General features: G+C 37.2%; 2 protein-coding genes across 4 annotated transcripts in view; one reads left to right on the plus strand and one right to left on the minus strand.

The window, feature by feature from the left end:
* CEP290 (centrosomal protein 290) overlaps positions 1 to 13,037 on the minus strand; it is a 47,626-nt gene extending 34,589 nt beyond the window's left edge. For both annotated transcript variants that reach the window (XM_039704020.1, XM_039704019.1), the window contains exons 1-19: positions 12,811 to 13,037; positions 10,680 to 10,736; positions 10,024 to 10,149; positions 9,808 to 9,885; positions 9,320 to 9,389; positions 9,072 to 9,118; positions 8,645 to 8,788; positions 8,402 to 8,455; positions 7,590 to 7,742; positions 7,076 to 7,258; positions 6,635 to 6,724; positions 6,437 to 6,559; positions 4,509 to 4,632; positions 3,808 to 3,980; positions 3,244 to 3,406; positions 2,499 to 2,599; positions 2,325 to 2,412; positions 1,734 to 1,846; positions 876 to 960 (exon numbers count right to left, since the gene is read on the minus strand). In XM_039704020.1, the coding sequence (XP_039559954.1) occupies positions 876 to 960; positions 1,734 to 1,846; positions 2,325 to 2,412; positions 2,499 to 2,599; positions 3,244 to 3,406; positions 3,808 to 3,980; positions 4,509 to 4,632; positions 6,437 to 6,559; positions 6,635 to 6,724; positions 7,076 to 7,258; positions 7,590 to 7,742; positions 8,402 to 8,455; positions 8,645 to 8,788; positions 9,072 to 9,118; positions 9,320 to 9,389; positions 9,808 to 9,885; positions 10,024 to 10,125 (1,891 nt within the window). In that variant the 5' untranslated portion in view covers positions 10,126 to 10,149; positions 10,680 to 10,736; positions 12,811 to 13,037. The remainder of the gene's footprint in view (positions 1 to 875; positions 961 to 1,733; positions 1,847 to 2,324; positions 2,413 to 2,498; positions 2,600 to 3,243; positions 3,407 to 3,807; positions 3,981 to 4,508; positions 4,633 to 6,436; positions 6,560 to 6,634; positions 6,725 to 7,075; positions 7,259 to 7,589; positions 7,743 to 8,401; positions 8,456 to 8,644; positions 8,789 to 9,071; positions 9,119 to 9,319; positions 9,390 to 9,807; positions 9,886 to 10,023; positions 10,150 to 10,679; positions 10,737 to 12,810) is intronic.
* A 102-nt stretch (positions 13,038 to 13,139) lies between these two features.
* The window catches only part of TMTC3 (transmembrane O-mannosyltransferase targeting cadherins 3), a 29,803-nt gene continuing 21,927 nt past the window's right edge, over positions 13,140 to 21,015 (plus strand). The window contains exons 1-3 of one of the 2 annotated variants that reach the window (XM_039704059.1): positions 13,140 to 13,234; positions 13,805 to 13,843; positions 20,681 to 20,801. The gene's annotated coding sequence lies outside the window, so the exon portion shown is untranslated. The remainder of the gene's footprint in view (positions 13,235 to 13,804; positions 13,844 to 20,680; positions 20,802 to 21,015) is intronic. The other variant, XM_039704060.1, reaches the window with a different exon arrangement.

The following is a 21,015-nucleotide window of genomic DNA, read 5'->3' on the forward strand; positions in this document are numbered from 1 at the left end:
ATGTTTACTTCCCTTTAAACTTCTTTAGTAGCCTGTCTGACCTTTGCCAGTTCAGAAACATGGCTGTACTGGAAATGTCTGAGTGTAACAATGAGGTATCTAGGAATTGCCTGAATTCCCTCTCCAGAATAAGAAAAAAGGAGCATTTAAATTATGTGGCTGTCATGGAGTCTCAAGACTCGTACCACCTGTAGTTTCTCAATGAAATTCCAATTTCCAACACAAAATGAGAAGCTTGAAAACTGAAAAAAAACGCAACAAACCTGTCAGGACATTCTCTGCACTCAAACAATATTGCTAATCATCCTGAACGCCCAGGAGTGAGCTGCAAAAACTTGAGTGGTTTCACCAAGTCTATTTTGAAAATTCAAAAAGAATTTTAAAAATTCACATCTTCTTGGGGAAAAAAATTAAGCCTCTTGTCCAGAGAAATTAGAATTATTTTTATTTCTGAGTTTTCAAACAGTGCACTTCAGCTAACATAGACATATATGTAAGCAGCAAGTGACTCTAATTCCCCAATACTTCCTTTCAGTCAGAAAAGCCCTACAAGCACAGAAGTTGTATAATTGCTACAAGTGGGATTACTCACACACTTAAAGACTTCACCAGGTCTGAATCAAGAAGGAAAACCATGAGATAATATTTTAACATATTTAGTGTGAATAAACTATGTTTCCTGTACTATCATTAGTTTGGTAACACCATGTATGTATATTTACACATTTACAAGGATATACACTAATATAAACACAAGATTTCTTTTACTAGTCAGATATTTATGATCACAATTATAGAAACAGGACAACTAAATAAGCAAACTATCTACAGGTACCTGATAATGTTCCCTAGTTTTAAAACAGGTTGCAACTTACATTTAGATTGAAATTTGGCCATTACAGTCCTGTTCTTCTCCAAATCTCTCTCTCTCTCACGTAATTCAGTTGCAAGGTATTCATTCTAAAAAAAAAAAAAAAAAGTTTCTCCTAGACAAAAAAATATGCAGAATCTAATTTTAGCAGTTTAATATTTTAGTCCCAGACATTTTCAAATTTGAAATTGGCATTCAAGAAAATTTCCCCATCCACATACTGTTTTCTTGCCTAAATAGGAACAGAAATGGATTCACTTGAATAGTTACATGAGGTCTATCCCATGTAACACTGTCCATAGCATATTATGTACTCTTGGGTCATGCAGCAGCTGGAATAGTGGTCTGGTACAAACCAGAAGTCTGTGAGGCTTTGTAATTTATAGCTCTAGTAATATGAAAACACCAAGAGCTTCAAAATTACACTTGTGTTTAACTAGTTGCCACTCTATCTCACAGGCTTAGAACCTAAATGAACTGAAAAAGGTATTTGTTTTTTTTTCCAAGTGATCTGAATTCTCATGTATGCCTGAAGTTTTTCTAAGAAGATTTCCCACAGCCTTTCTGTTTTCAGCTATATTTTTCTCTGCCTTAGGAATTTCAGCTGGTGCTATTCTATCTGCAAGTATGTTTCTCCATTCCACATTACATGAGCTGCTAGGATGTATTTACAGAAAATATAGAACATTCACTATATATTCACTAGTTTTCTAAAAAAAGTTACAAATCATTAATTTTGGGATTTTTTAAAAGCAGTTAATAAAAGCCCCTAGATAAGTATTTTAAAAATATTTACAAAATACGTGGTTTTAGTGTTTGAAAGAGAACAAGAAATGTTCATAAACTTCCTTTATGAACCTACCTTTGCTTCTACTTCAGCAGTGCCATGATTGTTCAAGAAATCAAATCTCCTCGAATTCTTTCCCTTCTCTTCAGTAAAGCTATCAGTCATCTGCATATTATCAGCATCCAACCCTAAATGCAAGCAGAAGTAAAAATTCCTAATAAAAGCAATTATTAGGAAATTTTAATTGGTCTACAATAAAAAAATACACTCCATTTATTATATCTGAGTTATAGTTTTCTACCTTTTCACCTGAGCATTATGGTACCATGAGTGGCATGGAATTGAAATTTTAAGAATTTTGAAATGCATGAATTATGTAGATTTACTGGAAATTTTGGGAATATCATCCTACACCTATTGCAAGGCAAAAACAGAAGACCCAGAGATGTATTACAAGTCATCACAACTCAAGAAGATACTGGGCTGTAAGATCAGGAAATCCAAAACCACTCATCTCTTCCTATAGATTCAATGCAATGTATTAAGCTCTTTAATTTAAACAAATGAGTAAGTATAACATAGCTATATTAACTATAAACAGAATTTTTATGCTTAAGTATAAACAGAATGTTTCTGAAAGTACAGTTTATATCAAAAACATCCTACCTATTGTTGAAACTCTTCTTCCTTTCTCCTGAGCCAACTTACGAATGTGTTTTTTCAGTTCAATTCTTTCCTCTTCTAGTCTTTCAATCTGTATATTATTATTCACAGATCAGTATTCCATTTTGTTCAAATGCATTATCTAGCTCTTACACAAAACCAGGATTTATCAGTTACCTCTTGCAAAAGAATCTGGTTTTCAGCTCTATATTGCTGCTGCTTCAGTGCTTTGCTGTTTCTGAATTCATTTAAATCAATCATTGTCTTTGGCTCAAGACCTAAAACAAAACAGATCACAGTCACATATTAAGGAGGAACATTAATGTTAGTTAACGCAGTTAATTTATGTGAAAACATAACTAGAGAAGTAGAGTTAAAAAATAATTTGTTTATAGTTGATTGTATTTCAACAATCTATAAAAATATATATATACATAACACAAACACACATCTTATACTCCATGTATTAAGAGCATTAGAAAGCTTAATTTTACCTCAGATACTCAAAACCCAAAATAAAATAAAGTGGCACCTAAAATTAAATTTATTTACATTTAAATTCTTTTATTTAAAAATAAGCCAATCTGAAGTTTTCTCTGTGTGTTTCATCTAGCATTACAACTTCAGGACGTTATGCTTTCCAGGTACCATATTGTGAAGTTTATTAGGTGGTGCATGATCGAAGAGGAATCAAAACCAAAAAAAAAGTGGAGAACCTATTCTCCCACTTTGTTCACTCAAAGGAACCTGTAAGCCAAGTTCAATCATACAGTTTGTCCAAACTAATTAAAACTACTTGGAAATATTAGCAGAATATAACAAATTATTTCCAGTGACTTGGTACAGTAAAAAATTTCCATTACAGAATCCCATTTCAATTTTTACGCAACAAATAATTGAACATGTACTGGATATAGCATACCTAAGCGCTCTCTGAGTTCTTCATTTTCATCAAGAAGATCATTTATTTTAAGTTCAAGTTGATTGACTTCCTTAATTAATGATTCAATCTCATGTTCTCGTATTTTGACTTGCTTTCTTAAATCTTTTATTTCAGCAACAGCTTCTTCCAAACCATATATTCCCTGTAAAAACCCCACACAGGAAGTAAGAACAAAACAACCAATAGAAGACTTACTAAAATAAATCATGAATCTTTCTTTCATCATTACACAGACAAGAAAAAAGTGTTTTTCAACCTCTATCACTTTTCTGCAGTATGCTTAGTGAAAACAGTTACTGAATAAAAAGCAGATCCTGTAAATCTGTCCTTGACTACAGAGGAGCTTGCATATTTCAAAAGTGAGTCCTCCAACTATATGATCCTTTGAAGAATCATACCTTGAGCATCCAATTACTGTTCAATAAGGAAGGGCACCAAAGAAATTTATTTCTTCTTAACTAGAACAATTAAATAAATATGGGAGGACAAAACAATCTCCTAAAAATATGATTAATACCCTCTCCACTCTGCCAAACTGTTTACCAGTTCATAGTCTCTCATTCTTTTCAAAGTCTCAACAAGTTCTTGGTCTTTTTCTCTGGCATGTGCTTCTGCCAATTCTGCTGATTTCTCAGCCTCCATAGTTCTCTCTTCTAGCATTTTAAACTTTTCTTGCATATCCCCAGTTTGGTTTGGCTGAGCAAGAGATGAGTGACCTGGAAAGAAAAACTTTGATGTTTACAATTCAACCAGGAATTCTTGCTATCTGCCATTAATCAAAACAGAAACACTTCAGAAAACATTATAAAGGAGATTTTAATTCCCTGCTCTTTTTAATTAGGAAAGTACAAGACACTACAGAAGAGATTGGGTTCTCTTCCCCCTAACATTTTCTTCAAACAATATTTATCCTAAGTGAGTGCACAGAAAGGACATCAGAATTTATTTGGAATTGAAAGCTATTACTCCTTTTCAATTCTTCATGGAGCTCAGACCTTATATTTCATGCTCTAAATTTACAGATCAGATATAATTATATTACCCATAAAACCCACTGAGGTAATCTGGATAAATTTCAACTCTTCATGAATGTTTAATAAAAGAAAATTAAGAAAAAATATTAGAGACTAAAATTGCTCAAATACTGAATTTTTCCCTCTATTTCTAAAAAATAAAGAATGTAAAGTAAATTTGTCATTTCTGACTTTTCTGATTTTGACATTAATACAAAACAGTGATGTTACCTTTATCTTTTTGGAGATCATATTTTAATTTCTCAATAATTAATGCATTTTTCTCCATTTCTTTGGTATACTGTTCAACTTGCTCAGTGAGCAATCTTATCTGAGCATCTCGCTCTTGCACACCCTATGCATGCAAAAAAAAAAAAAAAAAAAGAAACTCCATTAAAGGATCCTTCTTTACTGACAGACAAACTACCAATACAGAACACCACATGGGAAATGAACAAATTACATGTAGCTAATACAAAACAATTTCTAGAACATCAAATATGCTATACTTACAACAGAGAGTTCAGATATTATCTAGAAGTTTGGTATATAAATGCAAAGCAGGAAAAATAAAAAAGAAAGTAAAAATAAAGCACTCAAACACAAAAAAATCAGCAGCATTTTAGTATAATGACTTTAAATGGAAACAGTATTTTCAGAGTTTGCCAGTGTTAGAGGAAAAGTTTTGGATAATTCAGGTTTCTTGGCATAAACAATTCTCTGCATAAACAATTGCCATTGGGAACTGAGAGATACAAGTTGAAGATAGCAAAGACTAACAATCCATCATACATGACACGTGAATTGCAGACAGCCTTTCAGCAAGGCATCTAACTTTTCAAAATTCATATACTACCTTGTTTTGGATGCATATACATTCATAGATACACACAGACTATAGAAGTGACATCTATGTATGCTATTTCTGTACTTGTACATGAACTTCAGAAACAACATAGAAATCTTAATGTTATTTTTTCTGTGATTAACAAAAAAGTGGTAAAAGATAAAAAAGAGACTTACAAAATTTACAGGCATTAATAATAATAAAAGCTACAATAATAATAAAACCATAAAAATCTCAAGGTCCTTACTTTATACCAACATTCTGAAAAACAACTTACAGGATTTCTTACAAATATAACCACATTTGAAACCTAAAAGTACAGAACTTAGCAAAGTTGTAAAAACCTAGACACGGCCCTTTAGAATATAAACACACATTGAAGCTCATTTTGAGTAAAAACCTGAGAAGTAACTTAATTAATTTTTAAATGTCTGCTTGAAATACATGCTTATTTACACAAAACATTTCAAAATGCCATGCTAATAATGGCCCCTCCTTCCCCCACCTCTCAAAAAAAGCAGCCTGTATAGCCATCTAATCAGCTAAAATCAAACAACTGCTTATCAAAGTTACTTTCAGCTGCTTTCCTCTTCTGATACCTAAGGCTGATTTGTAATTTAGGGTGTTTTTCTCTTGAGAAGCTATCTGCATAAATACATCTCGCCACACTGCTCCGTTTACAAGAACCCAAAATGTAACATAAATGCCATTACACATTTGCTTAAAAAACCTGAAGCAAGGCAGGAAATCATCCTGGAATCAGAGAGTATGCTTTCCATAGAGACTACTTCAAGATTACTAATAGGCCATATTATTTTGGGGGGTCAGGGAGGGGATTATGGTCTTTAAGAAAGTGGAGACATTCAAAATCGTGAAGAACTATGTAATTTTTCCTGAATATGAGAGATACACAAATTCAGTTAGCTCTATCATACAATGAACCACAGAGTTAATGAGATGAGACAAATGAACACAAAAAATAATATACTAGGTAAGACCGTTCCTTGACCAACAAATTTAGTGGAAGCTAAAGTCATATTTTAGAAACACTACATAATAGTTAGAAAAGATAAATATGAAAGTAACAGAGCCAGCTACCAAGAGTTCAGGTTGTACACACATGCATATAGAGAAGTTTCCTTTGTACATTATCTATTAAGCAAACTTTGCAGTGGAATGAATCAACCTGTCTCTTAATTCTCAAAATTAAGTATTTTGTATTCGCAAACTACAAAAGACTAAATATATGTTTGGTCAATAGCATATTTAGTAAATGGTGAGCTATGTGTGCAATGTCTCACATGAACTGTACCTGCTGAAGGGACAGTATACTGTTTCTGTCTACATCAAGTTGGACCATTTTCATTTTCTCTTCCAAGTTAAATAACATTTGCTGATACTCTAGGAGTTCATCATCTTTTGAAGCTAAGATTTTCTGAAAAGAAGATAAAATACCATCAGAATACTTGAAGTCATTCCTAAAAAGGATTCTAAAAGTACTAAGAAATACCTTCCATTCTTCAACTTTTGCGTTTACAGCTGCCATGAGTGGATCATCTTCCTCATTCTTTGCTTTCAGCTGGTCTGAAAGATCCTGAACCTAGACATGCCATTTGGATGAACATCACATTACAAAAAGGTTTGGACCTAACCAGTATATATATACAAACATACTACATCAAGCACCTAATACTTTACAAATTAGTATTACAACAGCAAGGGAATTACTTTTGAGAACAAAATGCATGACTAACAATCTATTAAAAAAAAAATGTGTGGCCTGCAGTAAAATTTTAAAATCTGTACCACATTCAAAGATTACACTACTTTTAAAGAGCATTACTTTAGAGGAGTATGTGGTTTTGCTGCATGGATAGAAGGTTTTAACTTCAGCTAAAATATGAAAACACAGTAGAAACCTAATTATACTAAATAATGAGTCAGTTCTTACTTGAAATTTGTACCGATCTTTCTCTTTTCTTAACTCATCCATAATAATATCAGACTGTTGCACAATTAGTTTCATTTTGCTATATTCATCAGTCATCTTCTCCATTTCTTGCACTGATTCCTCAAGGTTTTTCCTCATTTCCTGGTTTTGAATCTCTAACTTCTCATTTGCTTCAGTCAAATTCTGCAAAAATAAAGAAAAAACTGCTTTTAGAAAGTGCCTGTCTTAATACTTGAATACAAACTTGAAAGTCTTATACAAAATTAGCGCAGAACAAAGTATTTCCCCTCTAGGTTATCAATTTCAACAAATCCAAACAGCAAATAAGACATATCTCTCTCCCTGTCAGCAACTTCATTACCATTCAGAGATGCAGACTGTATGTATGACTGAATTCCTTATTATGAATTCCCTTACTCTACATGACTTTATCTGTAAATTGACATAGTGTCATGGGAGACACTATGGTGAGTAAAACTCCAATAGCTACTCAATAGAATGCATAGATTTTTACCTGAATTTCATCCAAATACTGGACAAGCTCAGAGCTTCTTTTGGACAGCTGTGATGTGTAACCAGATATCTCTCCTCTTCGTAATGGAATTGCTTCTTTTTGAGAATCTATTTGCCTCTGATAGTCAACCACATCCTGACGCAATTGCTCATTCTGCACAAAAAGCAATCCAAAATTAAAACCATTTCTAAGAGACAAACTTGTTGCATTTCTAGCGAGCTAACACAAAGAGCTAAGACACGCAAAACCCATCCAAATTCCTACAGTCTGCTTTTAGAAGTCTTAGAAGCCTCACCTTTTTCTTTATGCGCTTTTTCTTCATATTAAAATGGAGAAAAAAAGACCAAGAGAACAAAGCATGAAAAATATTAGAAATTAGCTTTGCTTTTGGAAGACTAAATATTAATCAATATAGAGACAAAATAAAATAGCTTTTGTTATACCTCTGCAGACATATACATACACATATATAGAAGGGTATTTTGACCAATTATTATCAAGGTTTTACTCCAGGACAATAATTAAACAAATTTACATGGAAACAATATTTAACAAAAATGTTAAAAATTCAAAACCCAAAATCCAGGCCAAGCTAATGCACAGTAGGACTATTCAAACTGAAATGTAGAGACTTCCTAACCTCAATTAACTACGTTTCATTGGAACAGATGTACAACAAATTTACTCTGCAGTAGTACACAGGAAATGTTCCAAAATTAAACATCACACCAAAAATTATAAAAAGAGAAATACAGTAGTATATTTATTTAAAAAGTGGAAAATACAGTAAATCAGCAATAATTTTTGCTAACCTCTTTCCTGAATCTGATGTTTTCATTTTCAGCATCTTCAATTCGAAGAGCAAGCTACAAACAAGACAGAAAACCTTTATATGCATCACTGACACAAAGAACTCCAGAAACAAAAAAACAAAAGCACAGCAATCCTATGTCATCGGTCTTTTTTTTTTTTACATTTCAGATGCTTTTTTCAGAACATCAACTTTTCAAAATATTTGACAGCTTCTAAAGATGTCAAGCTCAAGTCCTTCATACCTGTTCATTCACTTTCTTCTCCTTTTCCAATTCCTTTTCTGCATCTGTTAACTGTCTTTCTTTTTGTTCCAATTCCTTTTCCAGTTGGTGGATCTCATCACACAAAAAACGAGTATCACGACCTCCAGCACATTTTTGCGCCATCTTATGAGCATTAAAATAACATTATAAATATAGTAGATATTCCAAGTAGAAAGAACTAAAAAACCAAATCAGATGCTAAGACTAAAATAAATGGGATTTTTCAAGTGTGAAAAACTCAAGTAACTATTCATCCAAGATGCTCCATATTCAAAAAACAATAAAAAGCATTTGCCAAAATGCAGGGCTACTTCATGACTTTACAAGACTAAATACTAGTCTAAAACAAAATAATTAAAAGACCCCACTAGAGCACTTTACACACTAACAAAAATTTAAAACATACCTCTAATTCATTTTGAAGTTTTATCAGCTTGGTTTTAAAATTATTTTCTGTTAAAACAGAACAGATACAGTGAATTACCCAATAAGGAAAAATACACATAAAGCAATACATTAAAGCAACTGACTTCAGAGCAGTTGGTATTTTGTCCAGCTCTCTAAACCTTAAAAAAAGTCACAAAACAGCAAGAACAAAAACCTAAAAACACACTTAAGAAATCTTTTAGGAACAGCATAAAAAAGCTTGCTTACCACATTTGGCTTGCTCCTCCCCAGCTTTTTCAACTTCTTCTAGTGCCAGTTCTACCTCTTGAGCTTTCATCTGAGAAAAGAAGCAGAGCAAGCAAAGAATAAATATTTACAACTACCATAATTTAAAAGATTGTTCCATAGACCTTATGTTTAGAACATATTAATTTTGAGACATTTATTTGCAATTTCCATCTATCTATGTTATTCCAATTCACTTCACTTCCCACTACTAAATTCCAACAACTACTCAAGAAGGTACTCTGGTGCAAGCACACATTTGGCATATAAATTACCTTAGGAGTAAGCATATTTTCAGGAACAGGGGAAAAAAAGGTGCTTCCATGTAAACAGAAAAAAAAAAAACCAAACAAAAAAACAAACCAAACCAAAACAAACAAACAAACAAACAAAAAACCCCGAAGCCAAAAAGCCCACAAAGCAAAACAAATGCATCTGCAGAATTGAAGAAAGTAAGCCTTAATACAAACCTTCAGTAGTGATTGAGTAATTTTAAAAAGCTGTATCATTTTTTCTGGAGCTTCAGTTTTTAAGTCTTTCCCATCAACCTAACAAAAGAGACAGAAGTGGTTTTACACTAATATCAATGAAATACACAAAAAAAATCTTTCACATGTGTGAAGGACCAGAGATGGTTTAGGGAAGAAGGTATGACAGAACCCTCATGTTCCCTTTTTCTCAAGCACCTTGATCATGATATCCAGCAATCTGTCCGCTAGCTCCTCTTGACGAGGCAGAGTATCTGGATCAACTTTCATGAGCTTCCTCCAGTCTAAAACAGGTGCCATATTGATGGTATGACTTTTTTTTTCCTGGAACAAAGATTAAAATAACAGTTATGAGGTATTATCAGTGCAAAAAAATTTTAAGTCAAATGATTTAATGGAGGCTGGCCACTGAACACACTAGATGATTCTAATAACTGTAACAGTGATTAACATTCTGTTCACATCTTGATCTATTGCAAACTAGGAGGCTATAATAAAACCATTTTTTCTTTATGTTAAGACTTACACCATGCATACTTAATGAATTCTTAAAAGTATCCATCAAGATCAGGACACACATGAAACCTGTATTTTAACTTCAATATCTTTGTTTTCTTTCCCATCTCTTAATGTGGTATTTTTATGCCAATGAACAAACACAAAAATCATTATTTCTAGTATTTAAAACACAACCAACACTCTCAGTTTGATACTGTAAGCACCAACTTCTTGACATTCTATTAAACATCATTTCTTTTTGATTAGAATACTTAAATTGACAAAGGATATTATTCAACCTGGAAACTGAGAAAAATCTCATCAGAAAGTGGTGGGAAGTTTTTTCTACTGCTTACCTACTGGTTGTTGTGGGCCACAGTGATTTCTCTCATGCCTGGAAGTCAATGCAGTATCTGAAAAAGGCAGAAGGGATTGGAAATCTTGGATTATTCTGTTCTTTGGAGCTGTCTCTAGACTTTCTGATCAATATTTCAAAAAGTAAATTCTGCCATGTTTAGAACAGAACATTTTTAATCTACTTATTGCCCTAAATTATGAATACAGCACAAATGGTTAAGAAAAATTAAGAAAGAAATAAAGCTAACTAGAATAGTAAATACAGTATTATTCAAAAAATTAATGACACAGCAGGGGTATGTATTTTACAGAAAAAAAAATCAAGCTCAATCAATAACTTCAGCAACGCTGTACGCTGAGCACAATATTTTGAGGGCTGATCCATCACACACCCTATTCCTCACTCACCAGTTTAAAGACTCAACAACTGAAAACCTCCTTCATTAATAAAATTCTGAAACTTGTATTACTTTCCAAAATGAATATGCCTAAGCATTCTGAAAGAAGAGCTGTCAGACTCAGAAATACAACTGTATGCTTAAAGGAGGATAAAAATTACCTTCATCCTTTCTGAATATGTGAACTACTTGAAAGGTCCCCTGTATTTACTGTATTTCTTCAATGTTTGCTAACCATAAAACATGCATTACATTCAATTCATGACTTCACAAGGATGGCACCTTATATGCATTATCGCTTTTCTGTTTTTTTGTAATGGCAAAGGATAATACAAAGAGAATTCTGGCACTTTGATTTATTCAGTTAACTGAACACTATTTGATTTGCAAATTGACAAGCAACATACTTGTCTAAGGATCAGAGTTCTTAAACATACTCATTTTTCTTAAGCAATGAGTTGTAAAACTTAGAAGTTTTAAATGCTCAACAATCAAAACTATTCTGAAAGCAAATACACAAACTTACTACTGTCAATCCTTTCCCACCTTCCATCTATCATACATCTTTTTCCCTTAACTTACAAAATAAGGTCCCAAGAAAATATCAATCCTAAAATTTTATCCAAAAGGACAAAACATAATTGGATTGTACATGAACAACTGAATCCAACTTGTTGGGAGACCAGCTACAGTAAGGTAGGGGAGCACAACCTATGCACAGAATATGTTCCACAGTATATACATACTGTGAGAGAATCATTTAATTGAAACGTTTTTCATCTTCTCTCATGTGTTGTCAACAACTAAAACCAGTGGTTTTAGTAAACAGATGATCCATGTGGTGAGACGCTGAGCTCATGGATCTACAAAATGTGTGAAATAGATTTGGCATTAGTTACCACAAGACTTTCTGGACTCAGGGAATCAAGCACACATAAAACAGCCAGATGTTGTACAGTTCAGCAGTCTCAGATGGAAAAGGAAGTCTGGAGTACTTCCAGAACAACGGTACTAGAAAAGTACTACCAGAACAGCAATACCCTGGTCTGACTGCAGGAAACCACGAAGAGGCAGCCAAGCACACACGGTAACACCTTACCATCACAGCGAGGTCAAGCACCGCTGGGAAGGAAGGGCTCATCTTTTCCCAGTGGGCTGTGTATAATGGGCAGCACCGAGCCATGTGCACACGAGGGGCACTTCACATCGAGAAGCACCACAGCCACGCGGGAGATGTGCTCTGCTAACTCCGCACTGTTTACATGCGGAATCCGGTTTAAGCTACTTCTGACGTTCAAACTGCATTTAGCCGGAGTAGCTCTGCGAAGCGCAAGATCTTAATTACAAAGCCCCAGTCAAGAGAGGATCTTCGCAGGTTCCCATTCTCTCCTGTCCGGCGTATCCCAGACACAAGACACAGCCCAGGATCCCTCAGGATGCTGCTGAGACAATTCTGTTTCATTGCAGCTCAGCTGAACTAACAAATTGCCCTATTCTGCAGCCGCCTTCCCCAGGAGGCGCAGCAGAGGCAGCAGCCGAGGGCAGACCCGGCTGCAGGGACGCTCCCTGCCCGGGCTCAGCCTGCGCCGCCCGGCACCCGGGCCGGCCGCAGGAGCGGAGCGGGCCCGCAGGAGCGGCCCCGGCCCGGCTGATCCCGGGGGAGCGCGGGCCGCTCCGGCCGCGGGCGGCTTTGGTCTCCCTGCCCGGAGCACCCCCCGCCCCGTGGCCTCACCGCTCCCGGAGGATGTCGGTGGCCGCTGCCAGGCGACGCCATCAGACTCTCCCGCGGACCCGGATACTCGTGGGCGCAGGAAAAGTCAGCGCTTCCGTGGCTCCCACAGACAAGTCCCCCGGTGCCAAGCGGGCTGTCCCAGTGCCGAGGGGCAGCCGGGCGGGCCGGGCGCGATCCCGCCCGACAGCGCCGCTTCGCCGGGGCAACGGCCCGAGCACCGCCCCCGCCGCCGGGCGGCCTCCCCGGGACTACAGCTCCCGGCATGCGTCTGGACCGACCGCACCGCCCACCTTTTCCCCGAAGCCTCCGCGGCGCGGAGAGCGGGGCGGCGCGCATGCGCTGTGTGCGGCGGCGGCGGCGGAGCGCGCGGTGGGTGGCGGCTCCGGTGGCGGGGCCGCGGCTCCGGCGTCTGTGCCGGCCTCAGGTAGGGCGGGCACGGCGGGCACGGCGCTGCGGCCGCGCCCCGCGACGGGCCTAGCCGGGTTGGGGGCGGGGAGAAGGGAGGGCGGAGGGGGTCCGGTGTAGCCGCTGCCCGCGGTAATTTCGGTCCGCTGGCCGTGCCCCGCCGGTGAGCCCCGCGCCTGCCCGGCTGCGCTGCGGCCTCGCCCGCTGCCTGCGGCGCTGGAGCGGCGTACGGGACCGCGCCCTGGCTCCGCCGCCCCGGCTGCCCTTGCCTTGGCTGCCTCGCCCCAGCGCTGCGGGCAGCGTGCTGGCTCCTGCCCGGCCGGCCGGAGCGCTGCGGGAGCGCCCCGGTGTGCGCGGCGGTAGGGAGGGAACAGGGGGGACCAGCCGGCGCGGGGAAATCGCACCTATAAACTACTTGAATCCGTGGGGTAATACTAGCCGGCAAGTGTGAGTTTCGGTAGCGGTCTGAGAAAGTTTGGGATCCTGTGTTTTAGTTAAATGGGTGTGAAAGCATCTTTTCAAATAAAAAAAAAGAAAAATAGTAACCATTCCAGGCGTGTTTATCTCTTTGTATTTGTTTGTTCAACAGCTGTGGAGAGCTGAAGTGGATTTGTTTTGTTTTTTGATGGTAAGAGAAAGGGGATTATAACGTTTTCTTTGTACTTTTGACATTTTTTGGATTAATAATTGTTCTCAATTTTTTTTTGCTGTGTCTTGATCAGTGTTGGTATTTAATGGAGCCTGACAAGATGCCTTGTGCTCCTTATAGTTATGCAGCTTGTTCCAGTCACAGCACAACTCCAAAGACTTCTATATCTCAGCCTGGGCTTGGTTAATTATAGTTCTATATTGGGTGCAAAAGACAAACTGTGTAGTAAGGGAAGGAGACTAAGTTATATTTAATGAATGGGTACTGTTACTAAAAATAAAATTAATTAGGTGTAAAACAATGATTTCTTAGTAGCAGGGACTTTTTTAGGTGTGGGAAATGACACAGAAAATAATGGTACCTTAGCCACAAACTAAGCCTTCAGGAAATGAATCCTTCTGTGGTAGAGAAAATAATCCATTGATGCTGGAATGCTGCTGTATAGGAGCTTTTTTATTTTTTTAATCATCTTCATCATCTTAACCAGCTCTTAATGCCAGTATGTGCTTTATTTAATATGCATCAGTATTGTTGAGTGTTCTGGTGCAGAATCAGCAGAGAACACATTATTATACTTACTGGTAGTGAAGCCATATCTGGGTTGTAATTGTGTAGTACAGCTAGTAAAAGGTATTTGGATTTGAGGTGGGTGTGGAAACTGCAAAAGTGAAAAAAGAGTAAGAGGAATTGAAGTGTTAACCTCACGCAAAATGACAAAATATTTAAAATGCAGCATGGCTTGGACCAAGTAAATTAGCATGTTTTGCATCACCTCACATGATGAACTTTGTGTTCATCTTCTCTTATATTCTCTTGGGAATAGATTCTTACAGTTCTGGAGCCAAGAAATCAATTCAGCCCCATAGTGAACAGTTTGACCTACTCTGATAGAAGAGTTAGGCATACATGTTAAATCACAGCTTTGATAGCAGTGTGCCCTTGCAAAGACCTAATAGGAAAAACTGCACCATGAAAAGCCTAGTGGAATGTTATTTAAAGTACACAAGAAATCTTATGCAGACCCAGCATACTAGGTAAGGACAGAGTAGCAGAGTCTAAAGACTGTGTTTTCAGCTTATACCTCACATGTAGCTTTTGTTCATTTATTCTTTGGAGTAAGCAAGCATTCAGTTTGTGCTGTTGCATTTCTGGAACACAGAGTAGTGATAAGTGTTATTTTAGAGACACTATTTTTGCATCAGTGAGGCCACAAAAGATGTTTTATGTAGTTGCTCTAAATAGAACGGATATTATTTTGCTACTGTTTGAATGTAGCAAAAACCCCTAAAGGTTTGACATGGAAATGTGAGATTCTGTTATTGATTTAAGTTTCTAAGTTATAAAGTACAAGCTAGACCTGTGTGGTTTGTATTTCAACTGGCGTGTACCAGTTGCATTGAGCAAATTGAAGCTAATCAACCTGCTAAAACAGGATCTTCATCTCTCCCATTTTAAATTGTGTTACATTTTGGTCCTCGTTTGTATCAGAGTAACCTAAAATGTCCCAAGTGTTAGTCCAGCCGCCTGGTTGCCAGCAAGTTCTTTCTCCTGGGAGATCTTTCATCTGCTCTGCAACACGTGTTCTGACTTTGTATCAGAACTGCCAATGCTCTTCTAGATAATCCTTCAGAACCATGTGAAGAGAAGGCTGGAAGCCATTACCTTCCTGAGTAGTGAAGAGTGTTTCCTGGTGGTCCCATGCCTCTTGATCTGGTAGTGAAAACCTTGCAGAAGATTTTTTACAATAAAACTTTGCTTGTTATATTCATCCTGGTTTGGGATTTCAGCGAGAGGAAAGGGAAATTCAGGCATGTTTTGTATTATTTATCCTCTCATCTTTCCAAATACTTCTTGCTTTCTAGATCAGATTTAAGCCAAATCATTTAAATCTCAGCTGTGCATGTTTCGTATTGAAATTGTACCTTAGAGTGGCATGAGTAGATAAAGTTTACAGCTTTGTTGGAAAGGCAAAACAGAAACAAAATTATGGTCTCTCTCTGTCAGTAAACACTTGTACTAAATCAGCAGAAAGAATGTTCAGTTTAACTTGGAGGAAAAATAAACAAAGGTTTGCAAGTAGGCAATACAAATTAGGACATCAGCAGAGCCTCAGAAGCTGAATTAAAATGCTATTTTTAAGTGACTGTGCTATTGGTTTTTATATATCTGCTGGTATTCATCAGTTCAGCTACCAGCTCTTAGATGAACTAGTTGCTCACTTGTTTAAAAATAAAAATAACCCTAGGAGTGGTTTTAACAACTTTTCACTTTCTTCCACCTTTGATAATTTGAAGGTCTTCTCTGTGAACTGTAAATAATGTTCTAAACAGTTCAGAACCTTCAATGAGTAATAAAGTTTGTGTCTCTAGTAAATAAATCTCCAGTATTGCCTAATTATTTTTTAGTAAATTGTCATAACACATTGTTATTAATGCCTTTCAATCCGTGCAAGTGCCATTACTCACTTTCTAAAGTTTAATATTCAGATGTGTCTAACAGACAAAAACATATTTGTTCCAGCAAGGGTCTTTTAATGTAAGGTGGCATATAGCTAATTATGGGATGCTGAATAGCTTTTGCATGTTTTCAGGATTGTTGCTGTATTCTTGCCAAGATATACACTTGCCAAGTTTTTCTAAATTCTGACGGACAGAAAATGGCTTCTGCATGCCTAGATTTCCCAACTGAGGATACTCTTAGAACACCATTATGCACTTTTTATTTGTGACAGAGGTTTTCTTATGCAGACTACTTCATCTTGCAACATGTGGTGTGCTAAACCGTCCATAGCGTCATGGATTTAATAGCAATTGTTGAGAAATATTGTGTTTTCTTACCTTCTAAAAGTGCTTTGGCTCTTTTGGTGGTTGTTACTTGGTTTTTTGTCAGTGCATTTTTTCAGTTTTGTGAGACTTTCTTATGTTTTACTCTTGTCTGTTATTCTTGAAGACTGGATGAACTATTAGAGTGAGCTCAAGAAGCTGGAACAGGAGAACTATGTATTTTATGAGCCAAATGGGCTTGAGAGTTCTGGTTCTCTTCTGTCCTTTCCATTTAATGTCGTTGTACAAATGTGAAAACAGTGGAGTGCAAAGTGCAGATTTCTGTGCCAAACAGCCTAAGAGATTTAGTCTAATGATAGGCTGTTTTTCACAGCCTGGGTATTCTTTTTTTTACAGTTGGCTCTGATGACTACTGTGCACTTTCTGACTCTCAAGGTTTACCTTGCTCTTCATTGTTTTCAGCTGTATATTCTTCATGACATGGTCAGATATTGTTGTAAATTTAAGCATCCAACAGAAGTCTGTAATAAAGCATGTGAAGTACATGTCTGTTGTGATTTCATTCAGTCAAATGGCAGCTCTGTGGTGGTGCACTAGACCACAAGCTGGCAGTCATACAGCCCAAGGGCTGGTTAAGGTATCTGAGGGGCAGTCTTAGAAGCTGTGAAAGTAGAAGGTAGGTGAGATGAAAAAAGTAACCTGAGAGATGGTCAGTCTGTTTGCCTAGTCTCAAACATGCAGTGATGTGGTTGTCCCTTGAAGCAAGCCTGTTTTAACAAAGAAGTTGTTAGGCAGCATTTTGCAGGTGTTTATCAAATACATCCATCACTGGAAGTGAAGTACTAGCACTTGCAAGACCCTGCTTGGGTTGATCAACATGTCAGTCGGGTAAGAAGGAGAATATATCCACTCACATGAGCAGCCCAGTCATATCAAGGCTTCAGCAGCCTCTTGCATGTCTGTGATTTGCAAGGTTCTCAGTCTTATATACTCCTTACAAGGTTTCTTTCTTTGCAACATCAAACTGATAATAGATTAGTTGGTGTGAAAGTAATTTGGGTTGCCAAGAAGCAGTTGCTGTTTTCCACTGAGTTGAAGGGCAAGCATACTTTTGCCTGGCTTACCAAGTATGGATGATCTTTTATAAACCTCTGCTTTAGTTTTGCATTCTCAACATGTTGATGATCTTTGCAGGTTTGGAGCTTGGAGTGTAAGGGTAGACCCAGCTACAGTAGCAGAGAGGAGGTAGTAGTTCTGATGGCAAGACTTGCTCAAAATCTGCATTGTTATGCTAACATAAAGGACTGCAATTTTTTAATTCCATATTTGTGCTTTAAGTCAGCAGGATCATTGAAAGTACCCTGTGATCAGACCTGGTGGAAAAAATAATTTTTCCTCACTCTGTGTATCTTTACAGTACATTTCAGGAAAATAAGACCTTAGAATGCCACAATGCAAGTCAGAACGAGTGAAGTACCTGTACTGCAGTTTTGTGCAATCTACAAATTATACGTGGTCTTACATTTCCCATTTTTCTCTCTGTGCTTAGCCTGGAAGCAGAGTGCTTGAATATGGGGGCTTCACCAGATTTCCATTTTGCCTCTGTTTTCAGGACCTAGTGCTTTAGCACAGAACTAAAATTTGAGAGGTGTATAGTGTGATGCTTTAGAGGTTACCAAGTTTGATACAGTTCAAGCAATAGTCACCCAACCTATTGCTTGAACTGTATCAGAACCAGAACAGTGCATTTTGTTGCATATATTCATTGCTTACAGTAATTTTAGTAAAACTGTACAGGATTGCCTGGAGTGTCTGTGACTCAAATACTTGCCTTGAAAGACCAAAGCACAGCCATGTATTTGCATGTAGTTGTAATTGTATCTGTGATTGAAATGTGCCTGTAAAGGAGAAGGTGAATTGCAATAAAAGCTTTCAGTGTTAAATGTGGATATTTTCTGGAGTTCTCTGATAGTGAGCTAGCCACTAAAACATGAACTTTAGATTTATATAATACCTGAATTTATTTATGCTTAAGAGTTCCCTTTCATTCAAATGAAAACAGTATTTCCCTACACCTGTCATGTAGGTAAGTGGAGCTCTGTCAGGGAGCAGCATGGTCAATAGTGGTGTAGAGTATGGAGTTCTGAGTAGAAGGAATACTAGAAATTCAGAGCAAAATGAAAGGCTTGTGAAAGCATCAGAATCACCTGGGATTAAGGCATAAGTATAGTAGATGCTTTGACGTACTTTTTCATGTGTGGAAAAGTGCAAACCTACTAAAAGTTGAAAGAGCTAATAATTGAGGCTGGTTAAGCTTTTCATTTTGATGAGACGCAGTACTTAGGAACCAGTTTTGGTTTTTTTGCTAGTTTAGTAACAGTAGCTGTTTCTGAATAAGTGTTGTTAAACAATTAGAAATCGCCAAAACCCTACTCACCTAACAAAGCCTTTTCTTAAAAGTTAAAATTAAATGAATCTTACAGTTGTTTCTGTGTGGTAATATTACTATGTCACAGTATTTAAAATAATAAAGGCTTGTAAGTTGGAAAATCCTGACATGTTTATTGTAGGTCCTTTTCAGATATCACTGCTTTTCAGTAGAATTGGTGAACTTCAAGAAGTAGAAAGTGAACTCTTTACAAGCTGTTGCAAAAAAGGAATTTCAAATTCTGTCAGGGTGGAAGCAGATGTTTCATATCCACTGTCTTTGAAGGGGGAACTAAAAAAGTGATGAGTTCAAGTTCAAAAGTGTATTCCTGTAGCATGCTTTGTTTTCTTTTTTTAATAAGATTTCTCTGGCTGCTGAGAGGACCATAGATATGTTTAGTTGTAAACTTACCTTAGTGTTTTAAAGTACTCAGATTGAGCCCATGGCAGAGGGATTGGAATTAAGATGATCTTTAAGATCCTTTCTAACCCAAACCATTTTGTGATTCTATGAAAAAGGTGTAGCAACATCCTTCGACACTGTGGTGGTTTTTTTACTTGTTTTTGTTAATTACAAAGGTGGTAGCAGCTTTAAAGAAAGGCTTTCTTTGTTGAAGTAACATCAATAGCCAGTGCTCCAAGTATTCCAAAAGCCCTTTGCTGCCATTATGTGAGGAACACCACATGGTTTGCTTTGATTTCTTTGAAATTATATGTGTCCTGGTTTTCAGTTTAGCTGCACCTACATCTTGTTGCACGTATATTCCTTCCTGTAGCTACTGCTCCTTCGCCACTAGTTGTGGTGCTGAGTGATTGTGAGCTCGCAGGTCCACGCTGCAAACTACAAACAAGATCACCTATCGGTCAACTTCATCTATCTAATACGCCTGTCTTAAGAGTTCAAGAAGCATTTGGACAACACTCTCAGGCACATTGTGTAATTCTTGGGGTTGTCCTGTGCAGGGCCAGAAGCTGGACTCAGTGATCCTTGTGAATCCTTTCCAGTTCAGCATGTTTTATGATAAATCTGAACACATTTTTTTAAAAGCCCAGTAGACCAAAGAAAAAAAAAATCACCAGGATTTCAGGGTTTAGGACGATAAAGCAGACTGTAGCTTTCAAATAGCTCATCAGCTTTGATGTGTGAACTGTGATAAACATAAAGCTGCAGTCATCATGTATTCATGGATCCATATTATGTGGCTAATATTAGTTGCTCTGTGTCCTTACAGGTGCTCCCCCTCTACAGTTTGGGGAGAAAATACTCTTGTTCAGTCATGTCCATTTTCTCAAAATGAAGTCAGTGTTCAACTGTCTGTAGCTTTTCAGTATCTTTGCTCCCAACAGTTGGCAGTGGTCTATGCAGAGTCGACTAGTGGTCAAAAGAAATACCTTTGACCTTCTTATTAGTCCAAGGCAGAACAGTATTTTTGAACAATCCAATACACAGTAATTTCCCCCTTTGATCAGTTCACCCATATAATGTTATGTAAATAATCATAAAACTGCTGATAAATAATTCCTAGGGTTTAGGGAGTTAAGCAAGATGAGAGAAAATAATATAAGATAAAGTTAACTTTGGATTTTTGCATACTCTTTTTTTTAGACATTAGTTTCCTATGAACAGTCAGTGGCATCAGAGCAACTGGCAGAGTTGAGGGGAAAAAAAATGACCTTTTCATAAACTTCTACAAAGAATGCAAATGAGCCTAGTGTGACCTTCAATGGTAAGTTTAACTTTTTTTTATTATTAATGTCCTTTACCTGTCCTTGAACCCCTGTATTTATGAAGTTCCACAAGTTTCCTGTTCATTCATCAGAACGTTTGAAGTTTTAGTTTTAATTTAGTTCAAAATATTTTGAGAAACACTTTTAAATCTAAACCCCATAAATAATTGACACAGTATCTGCCTCTTTGCTAACTTAGAATTTCATGTATGT

This window comes from Passer montanus, unplaced genomic scaffold (assembly GCF_014805655.1).
Source record: "Passer montanus isolate IOZ18808 unplaced genomic scaffold, ASM1480565v1 scaffold17, whole genome shotgun sequence".
Classification (NCBI taxonomy): Eukaryota; Metazoa; Chordata; class Aves; order Passeriformes; family Passeridae; genus Passer; species Passer montanus.